Source organism: Hemiscyllium ocellatum, chromosome 36, assembly GCF_020745735.1.
Source record: "Hemiscyllium ocellatum isolate sHemOce1 chromosome 36, sHemOce1.pat.X.cur, whole genome shotgun sequence".
In the NCBI taxonomy this organism is placed as follows: Eukaryota; Metazoa; Chordata; class Chondrichthyes; order Orectolobiformes; family Hemiscylliidae; genus Hemiscyllium; species Hemiscyllium ocellatum.
In genome coordinates, this window is record NC_083436.1 from 27784605 (window position 1) to 27809903 (window position 25299).

Here is a 25299-nt window from a genome sequence, read left to right on the forward strand (position 1 = left end):
TCTCCTTCTCAACCACTTCCTTCACCTGAGGCTTGGTGGCCCTCAGATTGAGTCACCACCAGTTGCTTCTCTCTCTAATGAGAGAGCAGCCCCTATGGTAAGACTGTGGCGACACAACATGTTTAGACTAAAATAAAATCATGGAGAGAGAGTACCATTTCAGCTGAATGGTCATAACTAAGAACAACAAGGTAACTTTACATGAGGTATAATTAACCTTACTGAGAATAGAGGTTGTATTTGGGTGTGACAAACTCCCTTCAGACTTACTCTGTGTAAAATTAGAATGACTGTTTGGGTTCTGTACGTCAGTGGAACTTGACAAGGAGGACATTTCATCTCCGATGTACAAAATATTTGTGTGTCTTCTTTGACATTTACATACAACTAATGTTAATGTTGTTTTATTACTATCAAAATCATCATTTAATTTCTTGCTCTGAATTCTCCAAAAGGAACCACAACTGGATGAAAGGGATGTAAGGCGGTTCCAGTTGAAGATTGCTGAACTAAATGCTGTGATTCGAAAGCTAGAGGACCGAAACACGCTGTTAGCAGATGAGAGGAACGAACTGGTAAATGCAATAACTTGTGCCCCTCTTTAGTGAATGAGTAAGCCACGCGAGTAATTAATGCTGTACCAAACTAGTTTGTCTTTGACTAGGAAAAGACAAATATAAAATTGTCCACTTCCAGGCAGAATGTGAAATATTTGAAAGAAATACCCTGAAGAATTTGTCTGCTGCCTTTAGCGAAATGAATGATTGCCTGTTAAAACGGGCTGTGTTAATGCTAATGAACTTATTGTGCTGTTGACAACATTTTGCTGAAACTTATCACAGGTCACTATGAATTATTTTTGCAGTTGAAACGTGTCCGTGAGACAGAGAGCCAGTTAAAGCCACTCGTAGAGAAGAACAAGCGCTTGACTAAGAAGAATGAGGACATCATGCAGTCTGTACAGAGGATGGAAGATAAGTTAAAAAAGCTGACCAGAGAAAATGCAGAAATGGTACAAGATACAGTTGAAATGTTATGTAAATTAGAATTCAAGGCATAACTTACAGCACAGCAAGTAGACTTGGAATTAACACATAAGTTTCTGACAGGGTAACAGTGAGATGATTGGCACTTGCTGTTATTTACACCTAAGTCTTACAGCAATAATAGGCAAGGGGTAGACGTGCAATTAAATGTTGAAACCCAAAGGTTTCTGTCCAAGGTGATCCACTGCCAATTTTACAAAAATGGCATCTTGCTGTCGACAACATATTAAACTACACAAACATTGTGAGATAGCAGTATTTTGCATGTTAGATACGTATTAAGCTCACCACATAAAATTGTCTTGTCCACTTCTATGTACGTATCCTTTTAATGATATTTTAGAAGTTAATTACTGCCGGCCAACCTTTCCAGTTGGAAATTACCCATTGAATGTGGAGTCCCATTCCATTAGGTTTGAATTGTTATAGATTTTAAAAATGTAAAATGTAGGACTGAGAAGAAATCTCTCAATTCAATCAATCTTTCCCCTCTTTACTGCTCTTTACATTCCTAATGTGAAGTTGAATTCCTCTATTCTAACTTGACTTCCATCTCAGTCTTTGCACTGTTAATTCCACAAATGTATTAACGGGTTTTGTAGGGAGCACTTTGTTCAAGGCCTCTGAAATAGTGGACGACAAGGTGTGAGTCCTGAGTCAGAGCATCTGGTCCTTTATCAAGTGAATGCAGGAGAAATGGAATGATGCGTCTCATTTGTAGTTAAAAAACAATCTTTACCTTATTAAGACTGTGACAAGCAAAACAAAACACACATAGAATCCGGTGGCTCATCATTTTGAGCATTCTGCATTTGAAAATAAAGTGTAACTTCATTTAGGAAGTACATTCTATCAAAATTGTTTTATTGTCAAATGTCTTGCTTACTTAATTCCAAAGTCTACATGATGTAACTGGGAAAAAGTATAATGTGCTAACAGAAGGCATGGATGAGTTGGACCAAAGGGTTTGTTTCCATGCTTTATGATTCTATGACTGTAAGTGCTGGTCTCTCCTCTTATATATGTTAACATTGTAGGGATTTTCATACAGGGTACTTTTAGTCATTTGCTATTGCAGAATTTGAGTATGTATCATGCATTGAGATTTACATGTTGTGTTAGGCAGCAAAAAAGTTTCAGTGATTCATGAAGATTATATTGTCAAACATCAATCTCCACCTTTTCCTGCTGGATCTTTTCTCCAGAAGCTAACACCCCACTGGGGAAGAACTTAGCACTTTTTGTTTGTTTTGTTTTATATCCAGAAATGCTATCATGCACAGCTGAATGGCTTTTCCCACTAGTAAAACACCCATGGCAATTTTCACCCATTAACCACCATCACCACTTAACCGCATTTCTTTCCATTTAATCAAACTATATACAGTGCTCAACAGGACAATGATAACTTAGCTCTTTTTTTTGTTTTTTTATATTCAGAAATGCTGTCGCACACAACAGAACAGTTTTTACTCCCACCATCAAATCCAAGTCAACATAGCCCTTTAGTTTTTGTAGAGAATTTAGGGTTTTTTAAAATCTCTTGACTGTTTTAATCCATAAATGCTATTGCTCACAACTGAAAGAATGGTTAACTTTTTTAAAAGACATATTTTCTAATTAATCTATTCTAATTAATTCAGTGATATTATTATACACCTCTGGAGCAGGTAGGATTTGAACCCAGATCCTAGCCTAGAGATATGGACACTGCTACTGAGCCACTAGAACCCTCAGAACTTAGCCCTTAAATGAAATGCCCAATGATCAACATTTTGCTCTCCATCAATTCTAGGGTGTGGTCTGTTTGAGCCTTAAAGCTATTTGCATTTCTAACTCTGATAGCATATTGTTAACAGGAGACACAATTTGGTGAAGCTTATTGTTTTGCATTCATCAGGTCATTCAGAATATTAGCAATGTTAATGGAGACAATGTTTTATACTGTATGAGAGGAGAGCACTGCTTCATTGGCAAATGGACTCAGATTAGTAAACATGTTGCCATTGAGAATGCACTAGTTAGATGATGACTGATGGATAACTGCTAAAACTTATTTAATGTTCAGTGAAGCAAGTTGGTCAAGGGATTGCCCTGAGGAATGAACCAGAGAATGGCTGTCATCACCTGTGTTGTTAATTTGAAGCAGGCACAAAATCTGTACATGTTCTGCAAGGTTCAGGGCCCTGTATTTTTTCAAGCTTTCGTGAGATGTGAATGTCACTGGCGAAGTAAGCATTTATTGTGTATCCCTAACTGTCCTGGAAAAGGTTATGATGAATTGTTTTCTTGAACCACAGCAGACCTCGGGGTAAAGGGACAGTCACAATGCTGTTAGGAAGGGAATCAACAGGATTTTGATTCAGTGACAGTGAAAGAGCAGTGACGTAACTTTAAGTTGTGATGATGTGTGGTTTGAAGGAAAACTTGCATGTAATGGTTTTTCCATCCCACTGTTGACCTTGTCCTTCTATGCAATAGAGATTGCGGGTTTGGCAGGTGCTTGCAGAGTAGTCTTGGTAAGTCACAGTAATGAATTTTGCAGATGGTACACCCTACTGCCATGTTTCAGTGCTGAAGGCTGTAGATAGGATGTCAATCAAGTGGGCTGCTTTGTCCTGAATGGTATCAAGCTTCTTGAGTGTTGTTGGGGCTGCATTCATCCAGGCAAATTGGGAAGTATTCCATCATACTCCTTACTTGTCCGTTTTGAATGGTGAACAGGCTTTGGGGAGTCAGGAAATGAGTTAATTGCTGAAGAATTCCTAGCTCTCATAGCCACAGTGTTTATATGGCTAGTCCAGTTAAATGTTTGGTCAGTGGTAACCACCCGAATATAAATGATGGATTATACAACAATATTAATTCCACTGAATGTCAGAGGACAATGATCAGACAGTCTCGTGTTGGAGATGGTTACTGCCTCCATAAATGTTTCTTGTGACTCATCATCTCAAACCTGGATGATGCCTAAGTCTTCCTACATTTGAACATGGATTGCTTCAGTATCTGAGGTGTCATGAATAGTGTTGAACATTGTGCAGTCATTATCAAATATCCTTACTTCCAGCCTTATGATAGAGGGAGCGTCATTGAGAAGCAGCTGAAGTTGTCTGGGTCAATGACAGTATCCTGAGGAACCCCTACAGAGATGTCCTGGAGCTCAGGTGATTCATCTCCAACTACCACAGCAATCTTTCTTTGTGTCAGGTCTGGCTCCAACTAGCAAATAGTTTTCCCCGATTCCAATTGACTCCCGGTTAGATTGGAACACCTTGAGGCCATGCAAAGTTGAATATTACTTTAATACCAATGGTAGTCATTCTAGTTTCACGACTGGATTTGAGCTGTTTTGTCCATGTTTGGACTAAGGCTGTAATTAATTCAGGAGCAAGTAATCCTCCTGCCACACAAGCTGATCATCAGTTATGCCATTTGCAAATTCTATTTGACTTCACTGTAGATCATCTATTCCATCACTTTGCTGATGATGGCGTGTAGACTACTTGGACAATAATTGACCACGGTGCAATTGTCCTGGTTTTTGAGCATAAAACCTATCCGGGTAATTTTCCACAATGTCGGATAGATGCCAGTGTTGTAACTGTAGTGTTACTTTGGCTGTAGGCACAAGTCTTCAGTGACCTGTCAGAATGTTGTCAGGGCTCATAGCTTTTGTGGTATTGACAGGCTTCAGCAGTTTTTTGATATCATGTAGAGAGAATTAAAGTGGTTGAAGACTGGCATCTGGTTGAAGCTGGGGACTTCAAGAGGAGGCTGAGGTGGATCATCGACATGGCCCTTCTGACTGAAGATGGATGTAAATTCTTCAGCCTTGTCTTTTGCACTGGTGTGCTGGACCTAGTATTAAATTGTTGATATTTGTGGAGCCGCCAATTAGTTGTTTAGCTGTCCACCAACTTTCACAACTTGATGTGGCAGGTCTGCAGAGCTTAGGTTTGATTGGTTATAGGATGACTTAGCACTGTGGATTGTACTAATATATGTAGCTCACAGTAGGCACAGTTGGACCACTTTGCAAGCCTGACTGACCACCTTAAATTAGTATAATTCTGTTAGTTGCCATGAATTCTCCGTGGCAACACATCTACCAATCAAAGCTCAATTGCCAACAATGAGCACTCTCTTGTCATACATTATAAATGCTTCCTTTTACTTTGTTATTCTTGCAAATGTCCTGATGAGTGGAAGATGCAAAGTTCGTCATACTGTGTCTTGTTTCAGTACTACAAGAGTGTACTTTATGTTAGCATTAATGTTTGCCTACTTTTAAGCATAGGGAGGATACAGACAGTTTTGTTATCTGGATAGTTTAATATACTCCTGTTAACCTCAAAGGAGTCCTGTTAACTATCAAGGAGTCCTAGCAAAACTTGAGTCATTGGGATTCAGGGGAAATACTCTCTGTGGTTGAAATCATACCTTGCGCAAAATAAGGGAGTTGTGGTTGTTAGAGGTGAATCATCTAACTGTTGCTGTCAAGCACTAAATACATGGTTTGTTTGTCAGAAAGAGAAGTTAGCTTCACAAGGACAGCTGAGGCGTCATACTTCACTGAATGATCTGAACCAAACACAAGACGAGCAAGAAATAGAGTTCTTGCGACTCCAAGTTGTTGAGCAACAACACATTATTGATGATTTAACAATGGTGAGTCATTTTAATATTGCTATTGTCCTTACACATATATAAATTTCAGTTGTTGTTGGTTACCATGAATGGAACATTTACTAGCTGTATTAGTATTGTAATCAAAGATCATTCAATTTCTCAATCAAAATTCTCCCTCCATTAAAAAGATTGTTGGCAAACATTGGTGCCTACTAAAGCTATGAGTGTGATTTCTTCACTGAAGAGTGCAATATATGACAACGTAAAGTGGTTTTCACAAGGCATTATTTCAAAGGCACTAGGGTAGGTTAAGAGACTATCAAATGCACTAACGTTGTGAGGTATGTACCCAGTTCTAGGAGCCACCTTAGATGTTTGCGTAGGCTGGGATCTTCCAGGGGCCTGAGCGATGTGGGCTATGGCGATATCCATAGGCATTGGCATCCAACATGCGCCAGCCTTTTAAGGATGATCATGACACATCTCTGATCCACTTACATTTCACTTCTCCACTTCAATGCTTCACCTTGGCTGCACCAACATCTCTTACTGGAAGGCTATTGCAAGCATACTGTGTGCTCAGGGACATGCATCCAGCTCACAAACAAGACCAGACTGCAACCCCAGGCTCTTTGTTTGTGATCATCGTGCTGTCTGACTGTGAGGTGCTCCCAACATCCCTGCCTTCCATTGCCTTCCCTTTTTGCACTTTATCCCCTCAGCCCGTGATGCCAGGCTGACAGTGCTGTTGTGTTGCCTTGCCATTTAACACAGCCACAGAGACAGAAAATTTTCATTGTTGGTGGCATTTCTCAACCAATTCAAGAAAGATAGCTTTGCCTCAGAGGGTTCCAGCACAGTAAGTCTGTATACCTGTCCAGGTATATTGTGAGTCAGCAGCTGGGAGTGGCCAGAGTCAGGATGTTTTTCACATCAGTGGTGAGGAACCAAATGTCACTATCTGCCCTGCCTTTTCCTGCCCTATTATGGGCTCTTTTCCTCCAGGCATGAGGGAGAGAAAGGCAGTGATTAAGGGAGCTGAAAGTTAACAGCTGTTACAATTTGTGCGTGTGAGGTGTGGGGAGGTGTCCCAAGTGAGTGAATAGACAGCATGGGAGGCATGCAGAGCTTAGTAGTGCAGGGGGTTGGGGGTGGGGAGGGGGTGGAAGTTGTGGTGCTGGTAGTGGTTGGGTGAGAGTGTGTGAGGAAGATATTGCAAGCAATCGTGGTAGAGCTTGAACCTTGCAGGGAACTGGGGTGCAGTAGGGGAGCTGGAGTGAGTGTGAGGTATAAGAGAGAAAACGGTCCTGCCTATGCTCATGGAGCAGAGAAGACATTGGCTTTCTTCTTCCCGTGCTGTTTATCTCTCCTGCCCTGCCCCGGATAGCAAGCTTGGACCAGGCTGACATGATATGGGGTCGTTAGCTCTTCTGCTGGTCCTGGGGAAAGAGGAAGTTCCGCCTATGGAGCACCTCAACAGGACCTCCGGGTGCCTGCCCACAAAGCAGGCATTTAATTTCCCTTGTCTACCATGTCCTGGGCAAATATGAGGAACCAGACTGATAGTGCTTGTGTGGGTGCAGAGCTGTCTTTTAAAGGCAAGGCCATGTTAGGCTTGCTGGTCCATTCAAGAATATCACAGTAGTGGCAGGTTGTTCTAGGAAAAGCATGAAGGGGCTGAGATTGAACGAAAAGTACATCATAGCGGTACTGTAGGTGGTCAATGAGGCACATTTGGTAAGACATGGTGAGAAATTTCACCAGGCCTTTTAAAAAAACTCATTGAAAGTGGCACTTACCAAAAAGCTGTACCATTCAGCTGAGTTTCTGCGATGTAAATTCAGTCTGAAAGGCAAATTCAAATGAAGCAAAGTCTCGATGTTTGTTTCACCACAAAACAGGTTCCATAACTTTAGTCAGGCTTATACAAATTCAAAAACATAAAATTAAAACGTTTCCATGTTTTGCAGGAAATATTATGTTCAATCTTTAGTGTGCTTATTAGTAATGTGTTTAAGTTCTGTCAAAAACTTGGTCTAGATCAGATCCCCTGAAAATATTTTAAAAAGGTAGCCTAGACCCTAACTTTTTCCATACTTTTAAAGCAAATCTGAAGTGTCTGTTTCAGATGCAATGTGACTTATCAAACTACACCATGTTAAGCAAAACACAATTTACTTAATTGCTATAGTTAAAATGCAACAAAAGAAAAAGGAGTTTAGAATAACTTAACTCTGTTGGAAACTTAACAGAATAATAGATACGGAAACTATTACTAATTAACTGTTCCAATATAGGAACCTCCCATAAACACACCCCTTGGCGACAAAAAGGAAGATTCAGACACAGATTCTCACATGCAGTTCTCCAGTCCTGGAGAAAACAACATCAAGAGAAAATTCAGAGAGAGTAGCAGCCAGGCGACATTTACTGAAGCTTCCAACTCTGTTGAAACATCAATAGCTTCAGATACCAGTGAAAAACCGAAACCCAGAAATCCTGATCTGTCAGAGCTGGCCACACCCACTCAGGCTGTTAAACGAAAACCCAAGACCTCTCAGGAGCCTTTACTCAACTGGTCTTACCCAGCCAGCTCAGCACCTCTCGTTCAGTGTCTCTCATAAAATAAACCAGGTCAAAACAACCTCTTAAAGTTACAGCATCGTCACACTACTGCTATTGTTCACTTGGGGCATTTTGGTATTTTCATTTGAAAAACACATATTTTGAAGTTTTCTGGAGGAAGCGTATGACTAATGATAGGATAACTCAACAAGTCTAAGCATGATAGCAAATGAAATAAAATCAGAAAACGCTGAAAATATTCAGCAGGTCAGGAAATATATGTGGGGAGAGTGAAACTGGTCGATAATCTTTAATGTAAAACATAAAGTTAGATATTTCTATTCCGAGTGTAGATTGAACTTAAGTTCAGAGTACAGTAAAACATCAGCACTAAAAGATAAGTGTGTACTCAAGAGTATAATTTTCCTAAGACATCATAGATGTTATAGAATGAAAAATGTGAACTACAAACCAATATTTATTTTATTAATGTCTCATGCTTGAAATATGATGAGATTGACTTATCCTGATAGATTACTACTGATATTTATTGCTGTATTTTTGATTGATTGAGTCAGTCATGTAAAAGTTGGATTTTGTAACTCACTGTTTCTTGCTCGCTGCAGGAGAGGGAGAGATTATTACGTTCTAAGAAACAGAAAAGAAGAAGCACAAAACCTCACAAGGTAAAGTGACAAGTATACAGCATTCATGGAGTTACAATTTGTGGGAAATTGAAGTGCTTGCTAATTATTCCTCAAGGCGGCACGGTGGCACAGTGGTTAGCACTGCTGCCTCACAGCGCCTGAAGACCCGGGTTCAATTCCCGACTCAGGCGACTGACTGTGTGGAGTTTGCACGTTCTCCCCGTGTCTGCGTGGGTTTCCTCCGGGTGCTCCGGTTTCCTCCCACAGTCCAAAGATGTGCGGGTCAGGTGAATTGGCCATGCTAAATTGCCCGTAGTGTTAGGTAAGGGGTAATGTAGGGGTATGGGTGGGTTTCGCTTCGGCGGGTCGGTGTGGACTTGTTGGGCCGAAGGGCCTGTTTCCACACTGTAAGTCTAATCTAATCTAATCTAATCTAAAGTGACGAGTGAGTGCAATTGCTGATTGATTTAAGATATTTGCTTAGGTTTAAAATTGTTTCAAAATTTCTGTCTGTATTACTACGCATTATTTAGAGAGAAGACTTTTCGGTCAATAACTTAATAGAGTTTGGTTTAAAAGAATGCTGGAATACTTAATGTATTGTAACCAAATGAAAATTGTATTTGGAGATGAAGAAATGATCCATAGACTCATAGAGATATACAGGATGAAAACAAACCCTTCGGTCCAACTCGTCTATGCCGACCAGATATCTTAAATTAATCTAGTCCCATTTGCCAGGCTTTAGCCCATATGCTTCTAAACCCTTTCTCTTCATATACCCATCCAGATGCCTTTTAGATGTTGTAATTGAACCGCCTCCACCACTTCCTCTGGCAGCTCATTTCATACACGCACAGCTCTCTCCATGAAAACATTGCCCCTTAGGTCCTTTGTAAATTTCTCACCTTAAACCTATGCCTTCTAGATTTTGATTCCACTACCCTGGGGAAAGGACCTTGGGTATTCACCCAATCCATGCCCCTCATGATTTTATAAACTTCTATAATGTCAGCCCTCAGCCTCGTGTTCCAAGGAAAACAGCCCCAGCCTATTCAGCCTCTCCCTACAGCTCAAGCCCTCCAACCCTGGCAACATCCTTGTAAATCTTTTCACAATATCCTTCCTACAGCAGGGAGACCAGAAGTGAATGCAGTATTCCAAAAGTGGCCTAACCAATTTCCTGTATAGCCACAACATGACCCTCTAACCCGTATACTCAATGCACTGATCAATAAAGATACCAAACGCCTTCTTCACTATCCTATCATCCTGGGGCTCCACTTCCAAGGAACTATGAACCTGCACTCCCAAAGTCTCTTCATTCAGCAACACTTCTCAGGACCTGATCTGTCATTTTTTTGACTTCCCAAAAGCAGGCATTTGGTGATTATTTGTGATTATTCACCAAACCGAGATAAAATACCATAGCTTTTTAATATGGAAGGGATTAGGTAGGGGATTCCTGTGATGAGAGCATTAATCTGTTCAGTTTGAATTGTCGGAACTAACTGCTCCTAACCAGATGATTTGTATTACTGTAAATAAGACTCTACCTTTGCATTGAATATAATTACATTTTTAGTTCAATCCTGTTGGAATAAGTGGAATGCATACTGGAATGGTTCAAATGCGTCTCAGTTGTATTTGATGTGCAGTGTTTCTGTATAGATTCCTGTAACCTCATCATAATTTAGAACAAATCTAATGGGTGGGGATAAGAGTAATGGTTAGGCACAATCAGGCTGCAGTTTGGTATCAGAATAGCCTCTATTCCTTGCGTCAGGGTTCTGTGTTACAGCAGGAAGTTCTTAATCTCCACTGAGCTTTCAAGAAAACTCGAGTTTGTCTTTGAAAAACTTGCTGAGACTGAACAAGACAAGTTCTCTTTTAGTTATACAGCTTTCCGGAGTAGTGTTTTGGGGAATGGTTTTCCCTTCGCCTTCTGTTTTGCAGTGGGCCTATATGGGATACACGGCGTTTCCTCTGCAGTGTCATATATCTCCAAGCTGGTGAGTGCTGAAACAGAAAACATATCATGGGGGCATTCACAAATTCTCAGATCTCCATGTCTGCAACTTTCTGCTGGGAGTGATGGATGTGCTAAATATATTGCATACCAATTTACCATTAAGGAATAGTTGGTTACTTTCTAAAGAAGTTAAGGGGTTTTATATTTTAAAAGCTGTATTTTTAGATTACTTACAGTGTGGAAACAGGCCCTTCGGCCCAACAAATCCACACCGATACGCAACCCACCCAGATCCATTCCCCTAGATTTACCCCTTCACCTAACACTTCGGGCAGTTTAGCATGGCCATTTTTGGATTGTGAGAGGAAACCGGAGCAAGCCCACGCAGACACAGGACGAAAATGCAAACTCCACACAGAGAGTCACCTGAGGGGGACATTGAACCCAGGTCTCCTGAGCTATGAGGCAGCAGTGCTAACCACTGTGCCACCGTGCCGCCCAAGACAGTTGAATGCTCTGGGATTCATGGGTAATTGGTGTGACTGGGCAAGAAAAAAATGGATGCTTTTATTTTGCTTACTTTGAGGCAAGTACTGCAGCGAGAAAGCAAAGAATCCTCAACGGAGGATTACATGACCATGTTTTCGAGAAAGACTCACAGGAGTATGTAAAGTAGCACAAGATAATTTTAAAATTTCACTATGACAGAATGGGCAAAGGAACATGCTATGTCTATAGTATTTCACACAAGACAGAAAGTCTTGATATTATTGCCTTTGTAGGTGAATCTCAAAGTAAAATTCAGTTGTCCATATAAAGGTAGTTAGGAGGATTAGTAAAATGACTTCTCTGACAGAGACTCCTGATTATGGTACCAGAATAAGTTATGTCACTTCAGTTTCAACAGGGATGGCAGGTGGCTCACAATGTCAGGGACCCAAGGTTTGATTCCACTCTCAGATGACTATTTGCAGTCTGTACCTTCTTCTTGTGTCTGCATGGGTTTCCTTCAGGTGCTCCTGTTTCCTCCCACAGTCAAAAGATGTGTAGGCTTAGTGGATTGGCCTTAGAAAATGCAAAAACACAGGGATGGGGTGCGTCTGGGTGGGATGTTCTTTGGAGGGTCAGTTGGGACTTGATGTGCTGAACAGCCTGCTTCCACACTGTAGGGATTCTATAATTCTAACTTGTTGAAGCAAAATCATCATAGGGAGGAGGATAAGAAAGAGCAAGTATGTCAGATGGCAAGAGTAGTGGAGGATGACAGAGACAGTAAGAGTGAGGTAGGAGAGGTAGACAGTTCGTAAAGTAAACGTCCTACAATTTGTCTAGACAAGGTGGGAATACTAGGACAGTTACAAGCTATGGTTCGGAATTTAGAGTGCGGACAGTGGGAAGAATATGTAAAGCAATTTGAGGACTTGTTTAATTTCATTTAGCTAATTTAGTGAATTCAGAAAAGCAAGGTTAACCTACCTAGGGCATATCATAGGACAAGGGCAAGTGTGGCTAAGAACACTGAAACTGAAGGCTCTAATAAAAGTCCCTGTTCCTGACACTGAATAACAAATCATGAGATTTTTAGGCATCTTTGAATTTTACAGGAAATTTGTGTCTAACTGCAGCATGATAGTTGTTTCTTTGATAAATTTATTAAAGCAACAGACACATGGCCAGCGTGATTGCAAGTCACCTTTGAGCAGCTAAAGACAGACCTAATAACTGAACTGATGTTTTTTCCACTTTGTGGCAGAAGTGAGAAAACTTTTGCCTGAGTTTACCAAACCTTTTACAATGGCCCTTGATGCTAGCAACTTGGTGTCTGGTGCAGTTTTATAGTGAGATGATTAAATGAGAATAGAAAAGTCAGTGGAAAACTTTTCCAAAGAATTAAGCCAATATCAGAGGAGGTACTGTGCCACGGAAAAGAAAACTTTGGGAGTATTACAAGGTCTTCAGAACTTTCAAATCTATATCTGACATATTAGCAGGGAAAAGTATAATCTATACTGATGCTTGTGTTCATTGAAAAGATTAAAACTCAAAATATGAGGCTGTTCAGATGGGGGTCTATTGATGCCACCATTCAATGTGAAGCTTGTTTATATTGCTAGAAAAGATAATATGTTTGAAGTTTCCTTGTCACCAATTTAAAATGGTGAAACAAATTGTTGCAGCTGCTCATAGCTGCAAGCTGCACAAAATGGCTGAAAGTAATTTTCAGTTAACCAGACTAGCCTGTTTTGTGTAGTTCATTTTGAAGTAAACTGTAAGATAGCGTAATAATAACTTTCTAGACATTATATATCCAAGATAACGGATTAAGATAATATGCACAGCGTTCGATCACAAACACATAGTTGCAGTTGTTTATACAGGAGTAACTAGTCAAGAGCACCCTGTATGCTGATTGAAGAATTTCATACTTTCATTAATTTGGAGTTTGGGATTCATTACAAAGACTTTAGTTAAGATTTCCAAATAATCATAGTTATAGACTTTGAATTATTTTATTTTTATATATTTTATATATATATATATATATATATATATATAAAAAACACAAATTAAGAATTTAAACAATGGCAGAGGCTTTCTATGAAACTTGTATAAGGAGTGAGTGAAGGGAAATGGATGTGTGTTTTACATTTTGTTGCCTGTGTGTCACCTATCTTGTAACGAAATGCATTATTGAATTGGAATTCATCTCTTTTAAGGGTGGAGATGTGTAAAAAACAAATATTTTATTATGTTTGTTTTTGGACTATGGACTAACATATTAAATATATAATAACCTGTTAGGAGAAGCATTAAAACTCTCTTCTTGTCTCTCTTGTGTGAATATACCAGTAGGTCTCCATTCACAGCCAGTTGGGTTTCTCTCACCCTTTTCTTCAAATTTCCTGTTGGAGAATGAATAAGACTTTGACAATGAATGAAAACCAGTCAATGAAAGACTGAATGTCAGTGTGTGAACAACCTTGTGTCTACATCAAAGAATCAAAAGGAAGTGAAAGAAAATAATGTTTCAAATCGTGCTATTGAACTGTGTTTCCCTGATTTTCTTTCTTTTTCCACACTTCTCCATGGACAGAGTAGATAGGGAGAACCTGTTGCCATTCCAATAATAAAATATATAAAAAGAAGGTATTGATTTAAAGTATTGTGTAAATGTAGTAAAGGTGATGCGAGTAAAGATTTTCTCGCACAGCAAGTATTTGGAGCATAGAATGCACTGCCTGGAAATCTGGTGGAGGCAGGTTCAGTTGAGACATTCGAGAGAGCATTGGATGATCATTTCAATAGAAATAGTGTGTAGGGATTAGGGAAAAGGCAGGAGCTTGGTACTATTGGGTTGGCATGGTTTCGCTGAATGGCCTCTGCTCCATAGCAATTCTGTGATTCTGTGAATCCTATCCTGAAGTATCACTGAACCATAAAGATCAGTGAGTCCATTCTTCAATTCCTGAGTTGCTCTTCATCAAACACAACAGTTGGTGTTCTGAGGGTCTTCTGTTTCAATTAGATTTATTTGTTATTCTGTTTCATGTTGGCTTTAACAGGTTTCTTTTCTTTTGAAGCAAAATGACACAATACATACTAATTTATTACACACATAAACAACATTTAAAATATTATAGACAATGAAAGTAACTATAATAGATGTTGCATTTAACAGGGAACCGATCCACTCTCATCTGTTTTGTCCAACTGCTTAAGACACCTTTCCAGACTTGATATCGAATTCCTACAGGGACTAAGACTGATGAAGGGCTTATGCCTGAAACATGAACTCTCCTGCTTCTCGGATGCTCCCTGGCCTGCTGTGCTTTTCCAGTGCCACACTTTTCAACATAGAATTCCTACAGTGCAGAAGAGGCCATTCAGCCTGGAGAAATACATGAATAGGGAGGGAATAGAGGGATATGGATCCTGTAATAGAAGACAGTTTTAGTATGGAAGGGCAACATGTGTCAGCGCAGGCTTAGAGAGCTGAAAGGCCTGTTCCTGTGCTGTATTGTTAATTATTCTTTCAGTCTGCGTCAATGCTTCAATGAGCATTCAACCCTATCCTGTAACTTTGCATTAATCATGACTAATCCACCTAACCTGCACATCCCTGGACACTACGGGTCAATTCAGCATGGCTAATCCACCTAACCTGTGCACTGTGGGAGGAAACCAGAGCACCCGGAGGAAACCCACACAGACACAAGGAGACTGTGCAAACTCCACACAAATGACCACCCAAAAGTGGAATCGAACCTGGGTCCCTGGGCAGTGCTAACCACTATAGTACAGTGTTGCCCATTTCATATAGTTTGTCATTGAGAAATTTGGGCCATAAAATATTGAAAATGGTATTAAATCTGTGGTTGTGTTACTTTCTCTTAAAGCTTGCTTGATCAATGATAAATTACAGAGCCATCTGTCAGCTTTGAATATAATGAAACCTGTCAGGAATAGGCTGATTGTTCTTGCTGTTGCTACAACTACTGATGAGTTTGCAGGCATTATAAACTGCACTAGAATGTCTTCAGTGTTATTAACCGTAGAAACTCATTTCACCTCAATGCACTTGAATTCCACTCCTGGGCTGGGCTTTAAGATCCATCTCCCTCACTCTGCATTCAGCTGCAAGATTCACATTGTTTTAAGGATTGAAAGTTTGATATGTTGATGATAAAAAATGGATATTTGCAGACATACTGTATCAGGCTCCATTTGTATTATGAATTTCCTTGCAGTGACTGTTCATTAGGGCATGAGTAAATATTTAAGGTTAATGTGAATGGAGTCTTATATTAGAAAGGAGTGTTAGCCCTCACATTAACTTGGAAGGAAATGCAATGTTTGCAGTAAAGATGCCCTTGTGAGTGTCTATTAAAAGAAACTTTATTTCTTTTATTTTCACACTCTTCATGTGCACGGTCTTAGGGCTGTCAGATGATTGTTCTTTCAAGATAGTGAGGTGAATAGTGCTACATGCTTGGGGATGTTGAATGGACTCCCACAGTTTGCATGATGAGTTAGGACTACCTTCATCCTCTAGAAGTGAGTACATACACTGGATGTCCACTCAGAATTGATCATTGGAGCTGCGATCTCCAACTTGTCTACAGCGGATTCAACGCTCCCACCTTGGGCAGCACAGTGGCTCAGTGTTTAGCACCACTGCCTCACAGTGCCAGGGACTCAGGTTCGGTTCCTGACTTGGGTAACTGTTTGTGTGGAGTTTGCACATTCTCCCCGTGTCTGTGTGGATTTCCTCCAGTTTTCTCCCACAGTCCAAAGATGTGCAAGTCAGGTGAATTGGCCATGCTAAATTGTCCATAGTGTTAGGTGCATTAGTCAGGAGTAATTATAAGGCAGAGGAATAGGTCTGGGTGGGTTACTGTTCAGAGGGTGGGTGTGGACGTGTTGACCAAATAGCCTGTTTCCATTCTGTAGGGAATCTAATTTAAACCTCCTGACTGTTAGATGGAAATGCTCCCAGTATGGTAAGGAATTATGGACAAGATTTTATTTTTGGATTGAATTAGGACTGGCTAATATGCTTTAGTAATTCAGTTACCATCAAACATTTCTGTCTACATACAGCTATTTTAAAAAGTCCTCAAATAAAGGAAAGTTCTGTAGAGTAAAAGAAATTGCCCTGAGATTAATGCTGCCCAGGTCTGGAGTTAGATAATCATGCCAGGACCTGAATTTAATGCAGGAACCACTTGATTGAGCATGCGGGCAGCAAATGTCATTTAATTTCTCCATCTCTGTAACAAATTGTACCAGTTTCTCTTCCTAACCCATTCTCCCAGCATTCTCAACAAATCTACCCTCACTGTCCTCTTCTTCACACCCAGAACAAGTAAACTACTTCTTGCCTTCATTACAAACACACTTATCACTTCCTTGTTCCATTCATAACAACCAGCACCCTCACTTTCTGGACTTTTGCTCAATGCCCAGCCTCCCTCATGGCTGCTTCCTCAGTTCACATTGCATACTGAAAGGGTGATTTTAACCCTTTATTCCCTCCTTAGACGAGATGAAACTCGGGTTCCTTCATTTAAACTTTTATTCATGCCTGGGAGGTGGACATATCAAAATGTTGAGTACCTTTCTCGCTTTGTCTGCAGGTTGTAAATTCCAATCAAAAGATTACACAATGATGCATATCCTCGTGATCACCAGGAAATCTATACCGTCCACTTTTCCACTTTCAATATACTTGTTTTCCGTTCACCATCTGCTGTCTTGATTCTTTCCTGCTTCACCTCCCTCTCATCGTCGGAACAGACAGAAATCAGTGCACATCTTTGTAGGAGACAGCTTTTACATATTCTCCCACTCTTTGATACAAGATAACCCTCAACACAAGGGAGAGGAGCGAGACCAACATCACTTAAGTTCTCAAACTGAAGCAGGATACATTGGAAATCATTGGACTCCTCAGGAGGAAGAATCGGAGATTTTAAGGATTTGTTAAGCAGGGTCTCTGTCTATCATTTACATTTGTTCATGAGCCTTTGAAAAACAGTTATGCAGCTTGACTACCTTGCATTTACTTTGTGAGTAGAAATAACTGAGTTCCCAAGGCGGGTGAGAGGATGGTCTACTTAAACACTTCACCATTCCTGCTGAGGAGGGATTATAACTGAGGATGTTGAGTTAATATGCCATAGTATTTGTGCATGGGCAGTTTTGCATTGTTGTACAGGCTCTTATTTCTGCCTTTGGCCTTCTGTCTGTCAAGTTTGGTCACAGGATTTTATACAACAATGACTGACACAGTTGGACAAGTCTCAGAGAGCAATTATTTTGTAGTTTTCTTTTCCATAAAGAGAAACCCAACTTTGCGATTTGTTTAGAAATGTCAATAGTTAATTGTCACTATGATTCATCATTGCATTGAGAAGAGCAGAAAGGCTCTCTTGTTCTTAAAAGTTTGAAGATAAGTACTACAATTCTAGATGTGGCAGGAGCACACACTTCCTCATAGCGAGTTTTGAGAAGATTTGTTCCTCAAGTCAGAGAAGCTGAGAAATAGTTTTTTCCTGATGCCAGGATGCTGGTGGTTTTCAAGGGGCGAGGAAAGAAAAACTGTTTAGCCTGAGATCAGTAGTAACTGAAAACATGGCAAATGGAGTTCATTCTGGAGAAATGAGAGGTAATGCAGCTAGGGAGGGCAAACAAGGTCAGAGACTATGCAATAAACAGTACGATACTGAGAAATATAAAGCAACCCCTCAAGGACAACTTGGAATGGTCAATCAAAGGTGTCTGATTGTAGCAGGAGATGGTGTCAGAAATGATGTTTAATAAGGCACATGGAACGTTGCCTTTTGTAGCTAAGACAATAAAAAATGAATAGGGCAGTTGTGTATAAAATATTAATTATGGAATGTGTTCAGGTATCCTAGGTTGAGCAGAACTATCCAGGTTTTTTTGTAACCATTGCAATGTCTTGATTGTTTTCTCCAGATGCCTCAGTTTCCAATTCTTTGGTAGCTCCACCCCTCGACTCTGAGGCTGAGCCCCTTTAAGTTGTGGTCTCACCCCTCTGACTCATCTCTCACATTCATTCTGGGGAATCAGAAGAGGTTCAGTAGTATATGCTAATCAGAAGCTGCACTTGTGGTCACAGATCTCTATTTTTTGTTTTTCGGCCATTCATGACTTCGGCCTTCACTCACTCCCATTACAATTGGCAGTGTGAAAATCTTCATCTGGAGATATCTTGTAACTATCTGCTCGAATACTGTTTCCCTCACAGCGCAGTGATTCAAATGTTTCGCAGCAATTGGTTTGCCCTAACTCCAGTCATCCATGTAGTCTCAGTTAATAGCAACAAAACTACAAAGACTGTGATTCGTACTCTCAATAATTGGTCAACTCTGAGCATATTATGAGAGCTGTCATCATGTGACCACCTGTCATCAATTAGGCCTCCCCCAACTTATGCTATTGGTCACCGAATATGTCAGTCATCTTGGCTCCTAATCTCCCCAAGGCAATTCAAAGTATTCTGGCTTTTCCTTTTGAAAATCTGGTCACTCTGTATTTAAGCCAGAGCTACAACATTGTGTATGATTCTGCTTGCCATGTGACAAGGATGTGATTACATTAGAGATGGAACAGAAGAGATTAACGAGGATGTTGTCAAGAATTTCAACGATGAAGAAAGATTGGTTGGGCTGGCAATAATTACTTTGAAATAGAATAAACTGAGGAGCAATCCTGACTCATCATTTACAAGACACAGGTTAGGAGTGTGATGGAATACTCCCCACTTGCCTGGATGAGTGCAGCCCCAACAACACTCAAGAGGCTTGCTACCATCCAGGACAAAGCACTTGATTGGCACAACATCTACAAGCATCCACTCCCTCCACCACCAATGTTCATTAGTAGCAGTGTGTACTGTCTAAATGATGTAATGCAGAAATTCACCAAAGATCCTCAGACAGCACCTTCCAAAACCCACAACTGCTTCCATTGTTGCTGGATCCAAATCCTGGAATTCCTTTCCTAATGGTTTTGTGGGTCAACCCACAGCAGGTGGACTGCAGTGATTCAATAAGGCAGCTCACCTCTACCTTCTTAAGAGGCAACTAGGGATGGGCAATAAATGCTGGGAGCCAGTGATGCGTACTTCCTACAAATGAATAAAGAAAAAAAGAAATTTAATTGATGCTGTGTTGCAGTTCACTTAGAGTCCAACTTTGCTACGACAATATGCACTTTAAGATACATGTTGTATTCTGGAGCTATGGTTAGTGATGGAAGAGGCTTCAATATTCTTTCAAGTATATAGCTGGCCAGAAAGCTCATCCACTCCTTGGATCTGTCATTGAAGAGTGTTGGAATGAATTTCAGGGTGATCCACACAGCATGATTGGTTGTGTCATCAATGAACTTTCCTTGGTCATCAAGCGCTGGTGGGACTCAAACCTGGAGCTTCCATCTCAGATGCAGGAATGCTACCCTGTGCATTACAGGACCGCAGATTCAATTAAGATGCATAAAATTGAGGAACATAGATCAAGTGGATAGGGAGGACCTATTTCCATTAGTTCCAGAGTGAAAGACCATAGACCTGAAGTGATTGGAAGAAGGCTTGAAAATACATTTGAGGAAAATATTTTCACCCAGAGTCTGTTGGGGTATACCTGAAAGGGTAATAGTTGTGGAAACCTTCAAGAGATTTAAACTAAAGTTGCATATGCACTTTGAATGACATAACCTACAAGGCTGGATGATGGAATTGGAAAGCTGTTTTTTGCCCAGCAGATCATGGCAGGCTGAATAGCCTCATTCTGTTCTGAATATTGCTATGATTCAAACAGTCATGGAGTCATACAGCATGGAAACAGACCGTGCAGTCCAACTCACCCGTGTCAATCAGATATCCTAACCTGATCTAGTCCTATTTGCTAGCATTTGGCCCATATCCTTCTAAACCCTTCCTATTCATATACCCATCCAGATGTTCTTCAAATGTCGTATTTGTAGCCACCACATCCTCTGGCAGCTCATTCTATATAGGCAACACCCTCTGTGTGAAAAATCTTAAATCTTGCCACTCTCACCTTAACCCTTTGCCCTTTAGTTTTGGAATCCCCTACCCTGAGAAACATTACTCAGCTTTTCACCCTATTTATACCCCTCATGATTTTATAAAGTTGTATAATGCCACCCCTCAGCCTCCAACACTCAAGTGAAAATGGATTCAGCCTTTTCAGCCTATCCCTGTAGCTCAAACCTTCCAGTCCCAGCAACACCCTTGTAAATTTTTTCGAACCCTTTCAAATTTTTTGGGAAAGCAAATCTTAGTAGGACTTATACACTTAATGGTAAGGTCCTAGGGAGTGTTGCTGAACACTGAGACCTTGGAGTGCAGATTCATAGCTCCTTGAAAGTGGAGTTGCAGGTAGATAGGATTGAGAAGAAGGTATTTGGTATGCTTTCCTTTATTGGTCAGAGTATTGAGTACAGGAGTTGGGAGGTCATGTTGCGGCTGTATAGGACGTTGGTTAGGCCACTGGAGGAATATTGCGTGCACTTCTGGTCTCCTTCCTATTGGAAAGATGTTGTGAAACTTGAAAGGGTTCAGAAAAGATTTACAAAGATGTTACCAGGGTTGGAGGATCTGAGCTACAGGAAGAGGCTGAACAGGCTGGGGCTGTTTTCCCTGGAGCGTCGGAGGCTGAGAGGTGACCTTATAGAGGTTTACAAAATTATAAGGGGCATGGATAGGATAAATAGACAAAGTCTTTTCCCTGGGGTCGGGGAGTCCAGAACTAGAGGGCACAGGTTTAGGGCGAAAAGGGAAAGATATTAAAGAGACCTAAGAGGCAACTTTTTCAAGCAGAGGATGGTACGTATATGGAATGAGCTGTCAGAGAATGTGGTGGAGGCTGGTACAATTACAACATTTAAGAGGCATTTGGATGGGTATACGAATAGAAAGGGTTTGGAGGGATATGGGCCGGGTGCTGGTAGGTGGGATTAGATTGGGCTGGGATACCGGGTTGGCATGGACGGGTTGGACCGAAGGGTCTGTTTCCATGCTGTACATTTCTATGACTCTATGACTATAAGTTTAATAACATCCTTCCTTTGGAGGGAGACCGGAGTTGAATGCAGTATTCTAAAGGTGGCCTCACCAATATTCTATACAGTTACAACATGATGTCCCTTTATGTTCTGATGTTCATGTTGAACTTCATTCAGTTTGTCTGAAAACAGAAATTTCTTAAGTTTAATTGGAGTGCCATTTTAATATGCTTTAGGTAATTTTTCTTTGTAGTCGTATTTTTAATTTGATAGCTCCAAGCATTGTTGTCCTAAAAGTGTGCATGACTTGCTGTTACAGTGGGAAGAAAACTAAGCGGCCAGTTTCTTTGTTCTGGTACTGTCAATAGATGGACAAAACGTTATGTTGTTCTGTAACCTGTGACTATTTAACCTGAAGCAATGTTCACTATAAAGTCAGGAGGTGCTGCTTCATAACCTGTGCATATGTCTTCTGTTCACCATCAGACAACAGTCACTGCGGGTCAGAGTAATAGCTTGTGTGTGAAGCAGCTGGAGATATTAAAGAGATATAGTAAGACATTTTATAAATCCAAGCTTTTTTTTTAAACTAGCTTCCCTTATGAATAATTAAAATAACAGCTTTTATCTCAGCATGTAGTCCTGGTTTATCCAATCGTCATCTCCATAAAATGAGTGAGTTACCATTAATATTACGATGAGCAAACCTGTGTCATGGACCTTTCCACTCTACTTCACACAACCCCTGCCCTTGCTTGTGAATTGCGCATAATTTGGACAGCCACTTACATTCTGTACGTAGTTGATAGAAACTGATTAGGCTCCTTTTGCAGACATGAATTGAAGCTGTTTACAGGAAGGAGCACTCTGTAATTTATTTTTAAATAATTTGTCTGCCGTTGATTGCCATGTCTTGACAGGGGTCCAGTGCCATTTTGTTAGGGACTGCGAGTCTGCTGCCTGTGCTACCTGGATGATCGAAGTGATGCTCAGAGTTTCTGGAACACACACAGTTTTCCATAGCTAAAGGGTGGAAATTCTGATTGAATGTCGAACTGACTCAATCTGCAAGTAATTGTCCAGTGTACAAGTGGGACCAGCTAATTTTGCATAGAGTAGCGAGAAATTGGAAGTATGTGTAAAGGGGTATAATTAAGACTGAACATCAAATAATTTTGATCCATTATGATTGTGTGATAAGGGTCCTTACAGCCTTTACCTATTTTCAGGAAAAGCCATAGTTGTATTTTCGTTGCTAAGCTTCAAATTGATTTTTTCAAGCAGTTGGCGACAATCACCCTTTTATTTTAGAGTATGCAGATCCTCAATAGACACAAACCAACAATATGCTGTGAAGAAAGATAAGTAAGAAGCTCCAGGCTTAAAGTAATATTGTTAATGCATCCAATGAAGCTTGTACCAGCAGTTTACATCTAGCTAGCCTGTCCAAATGACAAAGATACTACCATGACTTTCAAGAGTTTAACATTAGAACCTATCCCTGTGCAATGATAGTGGGATGATCTGCCCTGTACTGCCCGCAAAATAAAACCTTTCACTGTACCGACGTGCATGTGACAATAACAAATCAAATCAAAATTCATGGTTCATAATCTGTTAACATATGTAGCTTGTTTTAAAATTAAGACTCACAGATGGAGCTTGGATCTGCAGCCATTCAATGCAAAAATTGTATGTATTTCCAGGACACTGCGGTTGCTGATGCCCTATCCTGAAGGTAGACTGATATAAATTTAAGAACGTGACCAAGGATGTTTAGTACTGATTAAGAATCTGGTGGGCGGAAGTATGAATGGTTGTGGGATTTGTGTTTGTTATTTAAGTGTTACTAACCAGCACTTTTCCCAGTGTTATCAGACTTCTGAACGGGCCTTTCAAATTCTAATGTTGATTTCTATCTGCAACTTCTCTGCATTTGTAACACTTTATTCCTCCCTCTGTTCTGTTACCGTGATGTATTTTGATCTGCCTCTATAGCAAGCAAAACAATACTTTTCACTGTACCTTGGTACATGTGACAATAATAAATCAAATCAAATTAAAGCTAACTCCTGGACTTTGTCTTAAGAGCAGTTCAATATTGAATTTTCAGTCGTACTTGAGCTTCTTCCAAAAGTCATTGCCTGGAAACCAGGTGCATATTTGTTTGTAACTGACTTGGTTTCCTGAGTAACTTGTCCCATTTCTCCTGCTGGGGCATTGAATGGCCTGCTTCTACACTTGGGCGAATAGAAAAAAAGTTTTTCTCTTGTTATCTTATTTAAGCCTGTCATTCTCGTGTGCACCACTGTTATGTTCCTTTTGAATCTCCTCTGGTGAAAAACATCAGCCTTTCCAACCTGACCTCTTAACTGAAATCCCACCTCCGAAACCATTCTGACAAATCTACTCAACACTCTGTCAGGGGGTTTCACAAATGCATGAAGTGTGGTGACCAGAACTGGATGTAATACTCTTGGTTGGTGCTAAGCAGATACTCATCAAGAGTCACAGTAGCTTTCCTGCCTTTGAACTCTGTGCCTTGACATGGTAAGTATAAGGACCCAGAGGCCAACCACTCTTCCTTCCTTTTACCTTCACAGATAGGTATACCTGCACCTCAAGAGACTTTATTCCTCAATAGCCTTTTAGAAATATGTCATTTATGACAGATATGAAGTTTGTAGAATGGTTATGATTTGGGATTGTTTTGGGTGCATGTCTCTCTGTTTCTGTCGGGGAAAGTTATTAAAAATCTTTTGTGTTCCACCTTTGATGCACTGTGGAAGCCAGTCTTAGCAGTAATGCTTCAACATTGTGACCCTATTAACAGAAGGCAGCTTCTGGGATCCAGTGGTGAGTTTTGTAAAACCAAGCAGCACATCTGAAATTGTATTTGTATTGAAATTGTATTCTAACGTTGTGTTGTGGAAAGCTGACTTTTTGTTATTGGTTTAATACAAAGTTGATGAATTGTTGTCAATGAAACAAAAATTTAAAGTGGTTTCTGATTGGCAGGTAGGGCACGTGAATAGAATGAATCAGCTTAAATTCACTACCCGTTCTTTTTATCTACTTCTGTGCTCTGTCCAGCAATACTTTAGATTTCTGATCAATAGTAGTTTGTTGTTCCATTGGTAATGGTACTCTAGTTAATTGTTTCCCCAATCAGTTCAAGTTGACAACTCAATTATCATGATTTTGTCTGATTGCTGGGATGGTATGTGGACAATCTTGACTCATTATTTTACCTACCAATTCCCCTGTTCCCCTATGTGTTGTTTCCTTGTTTTACTGTATAGTGTGATGTTGCTACAAGAAGCTATTGTAATTTAAACATAGCAATGTTATTCTAATGTCCTTCATCCCTTTGAGATTGTAAAGTAAGTGTCCTGAAACAAATTCTGTTTAAATCTATGTTATGACAGAAAATAAGAACCAAAACTCCACAACTCAGATAGCATCTCTGTGAAGAAGCAGATCTAACCTTTCAGATTGGTGGCCATTCATCAGAACTGTTTAATTGTTAAAACTGTAGAGCTGTTTCCATTGCATTTAGTGGGTATCTAACCTATTCTGACCAGTCTAAAGATGTGCAGGTTAAGTGCTATATTGCCCCGTAGTATGCAGGTGGGTCTGGGTAGATTGCTGTTTGGAGGGTCACTGTGGAGTCAGAGAGTCATAGAGATGTACAGCATGGAAACAAACCCTTCAGTCCAACCCATCTATGCAGACTAGCTATCCCAACCTAATCTAGTCCCACTTGCCAGCACCCGACCCATATCCCTCCAAACCTTTCCAATTCATTTACCCATCTGGATGTCTTTTAAATGTTGCAATTGTACCAGCCTCCACCACTTCCTCTAGCAACTCATTTCAG

The 25299-nt window shown here is 40.3% G+C and overlaps 1 protein-coding gene across 1 annotated transcript in view; it reads left to right on the forward strand.

Annotated features, from left to right (window-relative positions):
- LOC132833424 (janus kinase and microtubule-interacting protein 1-like) overlaps positions 1-25299 on the forward strand; it is a 272965-nt gene that overhangs the window by 221872 nt on the left and 25794 nt on the right. Inside the window, exons 6-9 of the mRNA XM_060851673.1 lie at positions 456-575; positions 866-1012; positions 5577-5717; positions 8870-8929. Of these exons, the coding sequence (XP_060707656.1) occupies positions 456-575; positions 866-1012; positions 5577-5717; positions 8870-8929 (468 nt within the window). The remainder of the gene's footprint in view (positions 1-455; positions 576-865; positions 1013-5576; positions 5718-8869; positions 8930-25299) is intronic.